General features: G+C 25.4%; 1 protein-coding gene across 2 annotated transcripts; it reads right to left on the reverse strand.

Annotated features, from left to right (window-relative positions):
• Window positions 1-2,105: 2,105 nt before the first annotated feature.
• Window positions 2,106-14,835, reverse strand: LOC112591386. Of its 2 annotated transcripts, none has more exons than XM_025335194.1 (4): window positions 14,569-14,835; window positions 12,186-12,299; window positions 7,261-7,455; window positions 2,106-2,622 (listed from the first exon to the last, which is right to left on the reverse strand). In XM_025335194.1, the coding sequence occupies exons 1-4, from the start codon at window positions 14,663-14,665 to the stop codon at window positions 2,444-2,446; spliced, it is 585 nt and encodes a 194-aa protein (XP_025190979.1). In that variant the 5' UTR covers window positions 14,666-14,835; the 3' UTR covers window positions 2,106-2,443. The 2 variants fall into 2 exon arrangements, with proteins under 2 accessions (XP_025190979.1, XP_025190980.1); XM_025335195.1 differs by lacking the exon at window positions 2,106-2,622 and adding an exon at window positions 6,873-7,031 and having other exon boundaries at window positions 14,569-14,714.
• Between the last annotated feature and the right edge of the window lie 1,806 nt (window positions 14,836-16,641).

Genomic DNA, 16,641 nt, shown 5'->3' on the forward strand with positions numbered 1-16,641 from the left:
ATATTATATATCTATATCGACTATATTATAAAATTTTTTGTTTGTAAAAGGCGTTAATTAAATGATTAACACATTTTATCATTATTATTATACTGTCGTCTATCCATCACACGAGTAAATTGGTTATTATTAAAAAGTTAAGTAGTTAAATATAGTTCAATAAATAGTGAGTTAAAAATTGCATTATTTTCACTGATTTCAAAGTATAGTCGAAAAAAAGTCTATCTTATAATATGTATGAAAAATTTACAAAAGTGATTGAAGAAGCAATAGAATGTTTAAGAAAATATTTGAATATTATGGCAAATTTATTTTATTTTTTATCATTATTATTATTATTGATAGGTATTATATATTGATAATATTAATGTCAGTTAAATCTACTTAACAGAATAGTCTCCAAGCCCTTGCTGGCTGTATTTTTGAAGACCGAGATTTTAAATACTCTGAGAACAACCAAAATAGAACATCGTATTAAATTTTTAAGTTTTAGTCAAGTATTAAATTTGATAATTACAAACATTTTGTATTTTATTACATTTTATCATAAATATTTTAATTTTAATTTATTTCATACGTGGTGTTTATATATACAAATATTACAAATATAATATAGAGCAACTGGTCTGGGCTAGATGATTTGGGTACTTCTTAAAATTATTAAAAGGGCGATAGTTACTAATTTTGATAATGTAGAAAATAGTCTAGTTTTTATATTTAATTATATATTTATATATACATATATTTAAATATGTATATATTGCGGAGAATGAATTTAACGAAGGAATACGGTTTCTCATTTTTGGAGGAAAATGGATACTGCGAGAAATAGGTGTATATATTGAGTATGAACTAATATCGTTATTTCGTGCTGGCGTGAATTACATCACTTGGCCTTTCTACCGTTGATGTAGTTTAAGTATATTATATTCCAAATGGCGAGGAAAATAATTGTTTGTTTAATGTTCTCCACTGAGTGCAAATGTGCAATTCTACAATTCTAATTGCTATGTGTTATTATTCATTAGTAGGTAGGTTAAGTATCTACGACATTATTTGCTTACAAAATTATATTATAATAGTTGATCAATCGTTATGTTAAAAAAAATAATAGCGATTACACATAAACTGTGGTACAACAATCTGATTTTATAGTAATAAATTCTCTTGTAATACACAAATACAAAATTGAATGTATATTTAATATTTTGTGTTAAGCGTGCAATACCTACACTATATACGTTGTCCAGTGGGTATACATTTGTCCTCATTGTAGGTACTTACGTCATATTCATCACAGTTATTTCAGGTTCAATTATGACGAACAATGGATAACACAGGTATCCAGCGGTGTCATTTAATTAAATTTGGAGTAGGTTATTGTTTGCAAGCTAACTATATACCGGTAATCGATTGAAGAATAATAAAATAATTTATTGTTTTCAGTGTTTACAATGTTTACACAGTTAATAATAAATTAAATATCATCAGTAATTTGTTTGCTAAACATTCAAATTTGATTAACTGCAGAGGCTTATCACTAATTTTAAACATTATTATTTTTCAATTATTGTCCAAAGCGACTTTTCGGATTGTGATCACATATACACAATCGCGTCTACGGTTTTATTCGACTAACGGTTCAAAAATAAAATTATTGTTTTTATCGCCTCCTCAAAATAGTTAATTGGATATGACACGTGGGTAGTGGCTGGCATTGTCACCCCGATTATCGAGATCAGCGGATTTATCTGTACAACTATTATTATAGTCTATCTTACACGTCCTAGATAAATCGAAAACGCATTAAGAGCCAAATGGGTTCGTTTAGGTTTGGCATTTGTGAAAGAGTTTTAACGAAACAATAATAACATTAACTTGGGATTTTTCGCTGGACTTTGTGTGTGTCCTATGTCTGGAAAATAATAATTCATCATCGGCGCTGTTCTATTAGTTATAACTTAGCTTATCATATAAACGTCGCATATAGTGTGGGTTCGATGTAGACATGAAGGATGATTCGTTCAGATAAAGCATTCAAGTAGTTGATGTGTCGTACATAATATAATTAGAAATAATGATAACAGTAATAATAAAAATAATGAAATAATGATTTAATAATAATAATAATAAATAATAACAATAATGATAATACAAATATTCAATAATAATTGAATATAGGTGTGAATTTGGTTGTTACGCGTAATCCCTTCTTCTTTCGGGTGTTTAGATGGGTTCTACGATTAACAGTAATTCACTAATGAGTAATGACTAGAAATATACGACTACGCAATAACACAGAACAACCATGTTATTCCGTAGGTTAAAATAATACTATTATAGCAATCGAAAAAGTTTTTTAAATGTTATCTGGACCGCATTTCAATTGTTTGAACAGATGGTTGGTAAAAACGAACGCTAAGGTCACCTATCCGATGGAAATCTAGACCCTGATTGACCGTATTAGTTTCTTGGGTGGCCGGCAGACGTTTCTTCCGGTTTCCGGACAGCAAAGGTCGGGCAGACAGTCTACGGTGGTCCGGCACTTCCGCGGGAACAGATCGTAGCGCTTGGGCGGTGGAGGACTGCACTGAAGGTACGGTGGCCGGCTGGATCTGAAGCCTGCGAACACGATCATCGTAATAGTTTTGTGACTATCGATTCTGCAGCTGCAATTTGCGACCTGTATTTCTTATCTCGCGATCGCAAAATTTTAATAATAAAATTGCGGGTAAAAAAATAATAATACCCATTATCAGGTACGATTGGCACTCAATGACATGGTACAAATATACCTTAAAAATCGTACGAAGCGTACTTAAGTTTTTTTTTTCTATTAAAATTCTGACCTTAAGATATTTCTAATACACTAAACAATAGTTCTGTTAAAAATGACGATGTACTGAAACAATAATTCGAACTAGTAGTTGCCGACTTAATTTTACTTAATGCGTTATAAGGGAAATCTGGAAATTAAGTATAATATTATAAAATATGAGATGGAATATCTCTATTATAGATAATAGACATAAACAGATTAAAATAAAACTAAATTTAGTTCTAATTTAATTTAATTTAATCTATATTATAATGTTTTTATTGAAGTTAAAGTTACAGTAATATATAATTAAATTCTAACTAACTACTTGTTTATATAATCAGAACGTCATATTAAGTTGATCAATAATTATTGTTATTTAGATACTTACAGTAAAATATTTCAGGAACTATTGTTTTAAATTTTAAATTTAAATAAATCAAGATTTTTCAACAGTTTACAAAATATTCAGCTTTCTATTTGAAAAACAAAAATTAATTATAAATTAAAATTTAAGTGTTTAAAATGGTCCTTATAATATATATTTTTAAATTTCAAAAATCTCAATCTGAATAGAAGTATAACTTAAGCTTAAATACATTATCTCTTGGGCAATGAGTATAGAGCTTAATGTCTATACGATGTGCAGCGGCATAGATAAACTCGGGTGATGTGTACGCACTCGATTCCTATTTATGCAGCAGCTTAAAAATAAAGGGGAAAGATAAATTCAGATGGGGGCTTAGTATTAGGGGTGAAGCAATTTTGGATAACACAAGTTCTCTATAAAAAAATAAACCAAATTTCTGTCTTAGTGCAACAGAATAATGTAGAGGAATTATTTGGTTATGTATATATATATATATATTTTAAATTGTGTGAGATTTTAAAATATAAAAACTTTTACAGAAAATATTAATTCAATTAACTATTTTCTTTCATTTTTGATAAATTGTGTTTTTATAATTTTTGTTATGCGAACATTTATATTATTGACGGAACAGTCATAATTTATAATAATAATAATTTCATGAACACAAAATGAATAAAAAAAGCAGTTACGAATACGTTTAAATAAATTTAAGATAATAACATAGAAAATAGATAAATATTTTGTACACTTAGCAGGTTTTATATAAAAATAATATGTTACATATTATATGTTTCAAAACTGATTAATGACTACGAGTATGTGTAAATAAGTCATGGATTTATTAAAACCAGAGGTGGCCAATCCAAATGACCTTGCGGGCCACTTTGAAAATACATTACGATTTCGCAGGCCACATATATTTTTATTTCTTATTAAAATTGGTTAGGTAATCGTGTTGACAAATTAGCGGGCCACATATAAAATTATATTAGTATTAATACAAAAAAATACAAAATTTATTGACATAGATAATATATGATAGTTTTAATTTATTTATTTCACTATTTAGTGATGTTTGATAAATCTCGCCATCCCTGATTAAAACCAAATTTTGTAGGTATACATTTTTTTTATGATACTCAAAATATTCAGAGTAGAAATTTTTGGTATTATTGTATTATTTATTTTTGAAATTAGCCATTTTAAGTGCGTGTAAGTTAATGATTTTTATTAACCAATTCTGGAATATGCATATTTTATAGTATTTACAAAATGAATTAAATAAAAACACGCATTGCATAGACTATAATACATCTAAATATATAATACATTTTAATGATCCAAAGTTTATTGTTGATATTGTATAAATAAATAACAATGATATGTAAATAATTTCATTGAGGTTTTTACACGAATCGTAAATAATAGGCTTAGAGTTAATTGTTTTGTGTATAATGAATGACTAATGTCGTTATTATAGGTGCTTAAAAAAGTTATGGCCGCATGATTTTGATTACTGCATTCGATTTACGTCTTTCAACGAACGATGATTTTTTAAGCCCGTCACGGCAATGGTTGATTTCACGACCAAAAGTCGTAAAGACTGTTTTTATTTTTTCAATTGAATTTTTAGAGTTGTACTTAGACCATAATAAAGTTTATATTATTAGTTTAAGTAAGTCATATGTGTTGAGATTAGGTTTATTAGGAAAAAATATCTCTATAATTCCTGCGTTGACTTGAATGATTTTCAGTTTAGTTTGACTTAACGTATTATTATTATGTATAAGAGTTGCGTTGTGGTTCTTGTTGAGTAAGAAAAATATTTTTTTAGTATTTCATAAGATAATAGTAAAATCTGGTGATGGGACTCAAAGTTATCGAGTTCGAATTTCGAAAAAGAACACATGGATGTACGTTGAATAGAAGTTATTTTTTAAATTTAGTAATTTATATATGTATATATATTTTATTTTATTTGATTCGAAAAATAATAAACAATATTTCAATTTAAATATATTATTTTTAATGCATTAAATTGAAAATTATTTTCCGACTATAAATCACTATGGTTTCGTACTTTGTATTTTGACTGAAAAATAAAATTGAAGAATAATACTACAGGAAAAAAAAGAAAAGAAAATTCGATCACTTTCAATTTATCTTTATTTATCGCAGAACGCATTGAATTCTATAAAGTAATATTATTTTGTGTACGTCTTACATAATGGTTAATTAATGAAATTTTTAATTAAAAGACAATTTATATTTCTTAATTTTAAACAAATAGTTAAAATAATACGAGTGCATGGAATATTCCTATGATTATAATAAGAAAATGCGTCAATATTTTATTTAAATAGACAAAAAATATTTTAAAAATGATTATCAAAGGTTCTAAAATGCGTAAGTATAAAAACTTTTAGTGTAAAATTTATCCCTATTAAAAATTTTAAAAACGGTTTTGATTTCATTAAATTTTTTAAAAAAAAAAAAAAAAAAACTTTACTTATAAATACTTATTAAAGTGAATATTACGAGTATACCCTAGAAACTTGTGGGAATAGATAATTAACAATTAGCTAATTATACATATTTTTTATTGTGATTAAATTAAACATATTATCTTAAATATAAAAAAAGTAATAGTATTAAAATGTATTGTATAATAAATACAGATATATTTTTTTTATATAATGTATGATTATTATTTAGTAATATTTTACATTTATTTGATATGAATTTTACAATGAAAACTCAGTTCATATTAGAGAATTTAGTTAAATATTTTATGAATTTATGGTTATAGAAGAAATATTATATCTGCATCGAATAATTTGAATACTAGAAATTATTGTATCTGTTCGAAGTTTAACATTTCAATCGGCGAAGTATTAGTTTTTTTTTATTGTAATAAATAATACCTTTGATGTTCCTTAAATATCATTTACGTATATACAGATGCAGTGCTTTTTGAAAATATGGATTTATAATAAACTTCATGTCAAAGTTGAAAATGGAAATAGAGCTTTATTTAATTTAAATTGAATTTAATAGTGGGTAAATACCATTATTCAGTTATCGTTTTACATAGAAATGTAATTAGTATCAAAATTCTAATGGTCTAAAGCAGCACTCTATAATAGGTAGGTATTACACAGCATGAGAGAATATTAAAATACCAACTAATTTATTGTAAACATTTATTTCTTAGTTTTTATTCTTATTTCAATTGATATCGTTGAGAAATTTCAAGTATTTTACTAAGAAAATTCAATATATTTTTAATTATGATTTTAAAATAAAGCGCAGTTTGACTACTACCAGAAGCATACATTATATTGTGAAAATATTTTATGGAAACTATTTTCTTTTTTGAAAAGTTCAATTAAGGTTAGGTCAAAAATTCACTATAATCATTATGAAAAGTTGTGTATAACCATCACGTCTTTCAATGGGGCTTACATTTTTTAAATTCCCTACGAAGTGGGTAATATACTTTTTGAAATTATTAGAAAGAATAAATCACATATTTAAAACGTAATTATTTAAGAAACAGCATTAATAATATATCAAGATATTTAATATCTTTCAACACTGTTGAAGGTATATTTTATAAAAATGTATGTAAAAGTACAATTTATTTTTATAATAAATTAAATTTATTTTATAATAACAAGTTAAAATGAATAATGTATTTTGAAATTTAAGAAGTATAATATAACACTTGACATTTTTGATTGGTGTAATGTTAAAGTGCAGTAAGATAAACAGTGATTTTCTCATATCCTTTTTAGTGCGGTTGAGCTGCTGGCAGTATTAGTCGAGTAGGTACTAAAACTAATCAAAAATACATATTAAAAAATATGTCGATAATATGTGTTTATTTATTATTGTGTTGTAATGTAAATAAATGGCCGTTTAAGAGAAATGGTATATGTCAGTTTAAGATTGTTCTGAATTCATTAATTAACATACAATCAAACGTTTTGTCATGTATAATTACATTAACGTTAATTATTAGTTTTTTAATTGTGTAAATGTAGGTATTATTTATGTGTGCACTTACTTTTCATAATGGTTTTCAATAAATCATTTCGCCAACTTGGCAAAGGAATTCGACAATATTTTTGACCATTGAGTCCACCGTACCCACAACATATTCTTGGCCAGCAGTCTCTATCAGATTCACAATGTTGCCGAGGAAAAACTGGTGGCAGTTCAAATCCAGGGCACGATTTATTGTTGAGTTGAAAAATATTTGCTGAAATAATGTAATAATAATGTAAATAGTATCTATAAGGCTTAAATTGATTATTAGTAGTCATAATTTAATATATTAATCAAACCATAAAAAATACTTTAAAAATAATGTTGTTGTTAAACTATATATTTGACGAGAAATTTTTTTTGGAATTTGTTTTATTTAATTATAAATTAACACTCATTCCGTGCTGAAGTTTCGTTATTGAATAATGATTCTTTCTTTATGCCACCAACTTTTTTTTTTGATGAATGTAATCATTTATTTTATTGTACCATATAATATGTAATCTGTACGGACTATATTATTATTTTTACAAATGATTATAAATCTCTAATTAAAAACCCTGTATATTTTTTTAAATTTTTGTAGTTAAGTTTTAGAAGAAGTATATTCAATAACATAATAATAATAAAAACATTGTAAATTTTGTATCTCAAAATTATTTTATTAGAAAGAGTTCTAGAGTGCTTTTACAATTTATAACGATAAAAATACTGAAGGTAATTTTATGGAAACATTTTCATTTTTCATACTATATTTTAAATTAATTGCTTACAGTATTATATTAATATATGTAATCTATAAATTAATATCAAAAGGAAAATTTGAAAAATAGTAATATTCTACCGTTGACCTGAGGTTTTTTTATTGGAGAAAGAATAATATGTTAGAAAATTGATAAGACTAAATTTATACTTAATAGCAATATTTTTAACTGTCAATGCACGATCAATATAGTGTTCATTAATATATATTTATTTTATTCGATATTATTCAGTAAGCATATTATTGTATTTTAATATAACTTAAGTTTTAATTAACCTTTTAAAATTGATGAATTTTAGTAACTTTTATGTTGGTAACATAAAATATGATTCAAAGATATTATTTTAATAATTAACTGAACATAGTAATAGTTTATATAAAATCTATAAAACACTTTTTATCAATATCATCAGTTTAGATTTTTTAAAGCATTTACTAAAACATTTTATTAATAAACTGGAAATAGATGATAACAGATAGTGAAACTGTCTTATTTTATAGGTCAAATGAAAGTGGAATTTACTATAATATTCAGAATAGTAGTCAAAGAGCAATTGTTTTTAAAATTATGTGTATTTTCTCAGATATTTATTTTTAAGGCACTAAAGTGATCCAAAAGTTCTATGTAGTTTATACATTAATTTAAAGAAGAAGATACTTTTGAAGTAACATTTGTAAGCTTTTTGTAGTTTCTTAGAATACAACAACATTTTACAAGACCCAGTGAAACGTATGATAAAGTACAAACTGTGCTGTAAAAAATATATGAATTAAGCTATATAATAGTAATTATTTTTTATTAAATACACGTCATATTTTTATTTTTATTTTTAGTCATATTTTTATTTTTAGTTTTTTGCAATAATATTTATGTTTAATTATAATAAAATTTAATGAACAATTTACTATTTGGTCATTCAGACTTTACACAGTTCTCAATAATTTAAATATAAATTAAAATAAATTTGATTATAACTAATCAATTATAAAATGTTATTATTGTTAGTAGTTTAATATAAAAACGTCAAACTTTTCCATAGTTTTTAACCTTTAAAATGCACGATTTAAAAGTATGAAATATGCAATCGATCAATCATGATCAGTGGCATATATGGTATATGTTTTGAAGGTTGTTTTATGGTATTTGCAGGTTTTTGTTGTTGTTACTAGATTGATCTATCCTATCATTTGAACCGTTATAAAGAGTGAGAAACAAAAAGTATTTTTATTAGCATTACTCAATTTACAAATGTATAATATGTCAAAATAATTTATATGTAGGTAACTACTAACTATACATTTTCATCTAAATGTTATAATTTAAATACTTGAAAATTTAAATTTAGTTTAAAGACGTTATTATCTTAAGTATGCAACATTTATTATCGTATGAGTCTGTGATGTATTATATTTAAGCCTATAATTTTAAATTAACAAAATGTCTGGACACCAGATTTTATTATAACAAAATAATTAATATTATGTAGGTAATATGTACAGTAGGCATTTAAAATACCTGTTAAAATAAACAAAATATAATAAACTAGTATACAATTAATAAACATTTGACATTTAATTAATTTTTTCAATAATTGTTAATTTTTACAATATTATGTAATTTGCAGTGCTTTAGTCAGCTGTAGTTAAATGAAGTTGTTGATTGTATTGTGTTGGTCAGAGCAATTTCCGGACCTAGTAGATATAATTTTATATGTAAATTAATAAAAAATAATTAAGTTAGCAATAAATATCAATGCCACCTACTTAATTGCTTCGTTGTATAATCAACACTTTTTTTTTTGATAAATTATCGAATTAATATTTAAACGTGATTATTATATAATCTTTAGAGCTTTTATGTGAGTTTTTTTAGGTTTCTCAATAATGAGTTTCTAGAGAAGAATAACACGTAGAATAAAATCCTATTATTGTTGTAAAAATATAAGTTACTTAATTTTTTATTTCATACATAATCCAAATCTATTAAATAATACACAAAATATAATTACATTTTTTTAAATTTATTATACAAAAGCATAACAATAAATAAGTGATTTTGATATATTATTATTTATTATTTATTTATGAGTAAATGGTAAAATAATGGAGTTTATTGAATTTGGTTAAATATTTAGTTATTATTCAATGAAATCTAACTATACTTAAAAATTAATCATAATGTATCATTTTTTTAACTCAATAGATACGTGGTTCAAAGTTTGTTTACAAATTATATTCAGTATAAGTAAAGTGAAACCGATTAAAATTTACGGATTCCTTACTTTAAGTATGCTTATTACTTAAATAGAATATCAAATTAAATGCAAACGAGATATGAACAAATATTATATTATACTGTCTATACTACGCGAATAGGGAAACCTATTCAATAAAGAATATTAAAATCCCATTATAATTTACGCTTTGAGTTGAAATTATTCCTTATAAATAATATGGATATGTATATTCGATGTGTTAAAATTTTATAAGAATTGCAACTTATACTTATAGGATAAGTTTTTTTTTTTTTTTAAATGGTTTAAAGTTTTGTATTTTGAAAGAAAATAAAGGTAAATATAGTTTACATAAACAAATAGGTAACCATTTTTTTAAACAGTTATAATATGTATTTCACGTATTCCTAGTAGTAACTATATGGTTGTATAAAAATGATAATTGTTATTTATAAATTATAATCAATTAATACAAACATATTCAAGTATAGAGAACTAACTACTGGTGAGATTTAGATAATATATTAATTAACTCTATGGTAAAGATAAAAAATAGTCCATAATAAAACCTTATAAGTCAAATCGATAAAAATTTCCTGTTTGCACGTACAAAGGAAATCGAAAGTAAAATAAAATGAATGGTACAAAAATGTGAACCTAAGAGAAAAAAGTAAACGATAGTGAAAAAATAAGATACCAGATTTCCGTTTTTTTTTCTACTGAAAACTACGTACCATTGAACATAAAAAGATGGATATATTGGTGGAAATTTTAAAAGAAAAAAAGTGTGTGAAATAAGTGAAATACGTAATAATGGGGTGGATACGATGAGTAGTGACAGGAACATTTGGTCATGATAGATCAAAAGGTGACGACAATCATCACAACAAAAAATCGTCAAAAATAACGAAGGTCATGAATTTAGTGGACTGATAAAATTTAACTATACGTTTATGTTGATAAAATTAAAATTGTTTAAAGCTCATAGAATATTTATGAGCCAATTAATAATAATGTTGGTAATATGTCTTTACTTTAGATTTTATGAGATTTTATAAACCTATACAATAAATGCATGTAATATAAATATTAAAAATCAAAAAAAAATCAAAGAGGAACAATTACAAGATTACATACGTTGGTTAATTGCTGAACAAATGGGTTATAACTTATAGCAAACGCATAGAAAATATTTGTTTGATTGACGTGCACGCTGCAATGTGCTTTTGATACAATTATTATATTTTAAAATAAGAAATGTGGACAAAAATGTACGCGTAGATAACAAATTAGAAACTACTATAAATTATATTTATTAAAATTATTTTATTTATTTAACTAAATGTTTTAAACATAAATAGTAAAAATACAATTTTACATTTACGATCAGCCTTTATGACATATGTTATCATATTCTCGATTCCGTAAATTTTATTTTTTCAAAATATTTTAATTTAAATTAATTTAATTTTTCAAAGTTCTTTTAACTTTATATGGCTGCTTAATTATTTAACTGAAAAATATTCAAACTTAAATTTTTATTTCAAAATATTCTGTATATTTTATTTATAACATAAAATTACGAAATGAAGATTGTGTATAGTTATTAAAAATAAATCGGATTTTAAGTAAAAACTTATTTTATTGATTCTACGTAATATTTTTTAAGCACATTAGAAGTCCCGTCAGATTTACGCAGTTTGAGAAAAGGAGTTACAAAATCATTCTTTTAATAGTTCTTTTGTACCTTTGTAAGTTGATTGACCTATAGGTACGTAGTTTCTTTAAAATGTTTTCAAACTGATGAGTTTTACATGGAAAATGACATAGACTTTCAAATCTTCTTAGAAAATCATGGAAATATTAAAAGAGTGGTTTTTTCCAACAGTTTTTTTTTAAGAAACATTATTATTCGCTGAAATAGCGAAAGCGGTGTTGCTTACGTACGTTTTTTGGTGGTAGTCCAATCTACTGCTGAGACGTCTTGTACGTCTGATTCACATTTACCTCCGTCGCAACTGAGGTCCACATCTTCTAGGCTGTTGATCGATGAGTCGTCATCTGAAACATTCAAAACACAAACAATAAGTATAAATATATCTGTAATAGTCGAGCTGTCATAGTTGTAAACTAATAGCTAATAAAAAAAAAAAAAGTATAAATATGAAAAAATACAAAAGAGTTAGTGTTTGAATAATTTCTAAGAATTTTGGGAAATGTGAAATTGATCATATGCATATTGTATTAGACTTTTTGTTTGAAGTCTTGTGAAAAATTAATATTTTATCGAATCCTTTAATATTTATTTGAAGTGAACGCCACATCCATCAACCACGTGTGTTGACAAGGTTTTGGTTTATTTAACTGGGTATGATTTAAATATGTGATTTTTGCTTATTAAATAATATTGACTAATATTTCTGTAATTCCAATTAGGGTGCTATTTATATAATTTAATTCAACAATGAAAAATAATTAAAAAATTTAATTGGGTAACTAATGTAATAAGAAGTTGTATTATGAAAATACAAATCGCTTAAATATTAGTGTAAGTAATTTAAATTAATTTATATAAATAAAATATTTATTTTTTTATGCTAAATTTACATCCTATATAAATAAACACAATAAGTTAATGAGATGAAATAATATATGTGAACTTTGGCTTGAATGGATTGAAGAGGGGAGAAGAAACCATTCAGTAACAGTACCTCTTAATTTGATGGGTTCAAGTAATATTTAAAATTAAATGCCTTAACATTTTCTTTATATTATTATTTTAACAAAATTATCAATTACGTTTTCTTATAATTTTAGGCTCCGAGTTCATTCTTACGACTAATTTAAATTTTTCTCTATTCATAGAAGTACGAAATATATTTTTATTTGTTTTAGAAAACTTAACTACTGTTATTTTTTATCATTACAACAAGATAAATTTAAAAAACTATTTCAATATTTGGAAAACAATCTTTTACTTCATATTGTTATGCATTTTATAAATTAAATGTTCTTTGTCAAATTGTTAAATTTACTGGTTTTATTTTTAAAAACTTCAAATTATTCTTTGAACCAAATTAGTTTTATTTCTAAAATTTTAATGAGTTTAATTGCTTTATTTTCAAATTGCAAATAACAAAATTAATTGGTTTAATTTTTGAAAATGTCGAATCGTCAGTACGTAATATATTCATAGACAATTGTTTGTTTAAGTTTTCGATAATATTGTTACGATCCACGCGTGTTAGTGTATGACGATTAAGATTGTTTCATTTTATTATACGCTTTTAATACAATCTTGTAAATTCAAATAAAACGAATTGTTTTGTATTAACTTTTAAATACTTACAAAACTTTGGGGCTCAAATTTGTGGGGGTTCCTGTGCTTCAGCATACTATAGATTTATAGTATAAACCCTATTTACCTAACCCTAAATTCGACCGTGTTACTTAGTATGACAGCGATTAATAATTATAATAGGAATAGTATTGATTGATGGGGTTTCTCCGGCTGTGAAAGTTTGAGATATCGTAATAACGATGGTCTCAATCAGAAATACTATGTTATAATTAGACAAATTGTGTACGTCATTATTATTTTTCCAAAAATATGATAACGTTTTTAAAAATATTTTTTTTCCAATTATTTTCCAACTATTAGGATTATTACGTTTTTATCAATAACTTTTGAACGTGAGGTCCTAGACACGTGTCTTACCTAAACCAATTAACAGAAATCCTAAACTCAGCGTACAGAAATATTTTGGAAATAGAAACATTACGTGCATAATTTAGATTGTACTTAAATAATTGGTGTAACGATAAAAACAGATAAAAATACAGTATATAAGAAGTGGCGATAGAAAAAAAACTCCGTGGAATTTGTTAAAATAATTGCACGAATAACTCAACGATTGAATAGCAATTAATGAAATATGCATGAATATAAAATTGTAATTTTATACAATATAAAAGTAACAATCGTAAACCATGAAAACTAAACGGAATAATATGGACAGAAAATACTTGGTTAAAAAAAAATATACACAAATATGTGTAATAAATTCGCGTTCGATCCAGTAAACGATAATAATAATGTAGTCGTGTACTATATGTTACCAGTCACGATGATAATATTATGAATTTTGTTTTATTAATCGACGGCCGAGGCGTCCAATGGTGCCCGAGCTTTCCTGCCGCGACCGACCGATTTCGCGCGTTTCGCCATCGCGGCGATATGGCAACAGCAAAATATTATTATATTATTGTTTTAAACTAAAGTAAAAACTAAACGATTAAAAAAATACATAAATCCATACGTATACCGTACCGTTTTTCGGTCGTATCGAGCCTCCGTTCTTCGCGCCGACCGTGGCCCGGACGGCCGGCAACAGTATCAGCATGGACAGGACGAACCGGTGGCGCATAGCGTCGGAGTACTAGGATGTCACTGGCGGTAATCGCACGCGCACACGGACGACTCGTCGGCCCTCAGCGGTTACTTTTCCCTCCATCCGGTTGCGCGCGAACGCAACAATAATAATAATATAATGTTGTTATTATTATTATGAGTATTATTGTTGTGTCGTGTCGTCGTCCGTAGGCTACGTCAGGTGTACAGGGTGATTGTTCCGTATGACATTATTTGACCATCTTGTCGGTAAGGTTAGAGTAGACATCAAACATATTATTGTGTGTTTTGTTAAACACGAATTCCTGCATAATTTCAAGTCATTGTTACAATATTTTTCTAAAATTTTTATTTTTATTTTTATTTTTTTAAGTAATCGGCCATTTTAAACACGATAACATACACTTTATAATTCATTTTCCGAAGCATGACAACGTTGTTCCTAGTGTATTGGTGTATGAATCGAATGTCGATTATTACAACAGCTACCTAGTGTGAGCATTTAGATTTTTAAAGTAAAAAGCGGAGTGGCGTGTAGAGAACAAAATGTTTATGGTATGTTTTACGTTCTATTCCACTCGTAATCTAAAGTTTGAATATTTTTATTACTGATTTGAAATTCGATTTTTATAATTTAGAAAAATAGTGAGTTTGAGAATAGACAATTAAAAATGTATATTTTTTATAAAAAATTTCGCTTTTGAAACGATTTCAAATTTTGAACTAAAGATTGTTCAAAAATACGTCCATTTACTTAAAATAGGACTACTACTGTTTACTGATAAAAGTATTACATTGAATAATATTAAAGTATACATTATGTCATGCATTATTATTGTAACGAATTGCATTGAACAGGTAGGCACACATATTTATATGCCGTGGCGTGGAGGGGGGGGGGGCGATCAGGGTTAGACTAAACTACGACCGAAGTTGTGTTTTTACCGGATCATACCATTCATGGGTCGCGGTCATTTGGAGGCTTATTCAAGGAAAAACCGTAATTTAAACTATCACAGCTGCAGTAGGTTGTCGAAAATTTGATTTGTAGCCTGTACCGAGCCATGCCAGAAATTAAAATAATATAAAATGCATAGTTTTTATTATATAATAAATCATTTTAATAGTTTATATTGATACCAATGTGTACAAAATATGTAATTTATGTGCGTACTAATATTGTCACTGAATATTGTCCTGTAGATGACGGGCGTAACACGTTTTGATTAAAAGTATACCTCATTTTTTTCATATATACAATATTTGTTAATTTATTTTTTTAAATCTTAAGTTTTTTTTTTTTTTTTTACAAAATTTTACCTGGAGTATAAAAGAAAATGTAGTTTTAATAAATATTTTGCGTACTGACAAGCGCATAATTTCAAACTTGATACGGATTGATTCTATTATTATTGCTACGAAAATGATTTCCTCAATATGTATAATATTTTTAATATTTTTAAATATTTTAAATAAAATAACTGTATAATATTTTTTATTAATAAATATAGTTTTTTTTTTTTGCAAACTTAGTTGATATCTCATTTGGTAGAAAAGGGTAAGGTACACTTTTGATAAAAATAATAAATGCCATCTACGATTACGGTATATTACCGTAACAAAAGTTTAAAATATTAATTTATTTTTATTAGATCAACATTTTTTTCAAATACGTAATTGCGTAATATTGGTATTTATTAAAATTTTACTTAGCAGACGATTTATGTATTATATTATTATTACAAGATAATATTAATTTGAATTATTTTCGATTTATTTATGCAGATAAATATTATACTTAATTTTTAACAAATTTAATATTTTTATAATTTTTTTTTTTTAAATGATTTTAACAAAATATTAATTGTCAGAAAAAGAGGTATACGAAGAAAATGTGTTAGATAATATACATTGTACATTTATTACTATGATTATTGTGTAGAAAAAAGCCACTCATTGTTGACACGACTGTACAGGTTAAATATTAAATAA

Source organism: Melanaphis sacchari, unplaced genomic scaffold (assembly GCF_002803265.2).
Source record: "Melanaphis sacchari strain LSU unplaced genomic scaffold, SCAv2.0 Contig132_pilon_pilon, whole genome shotgun sequence".
NCBI lineage: Eukaryota > Metazoa > Arthropoda > Insecta > Hemiptera > Aphididae > Melanaphis > Melanaphis sacchari.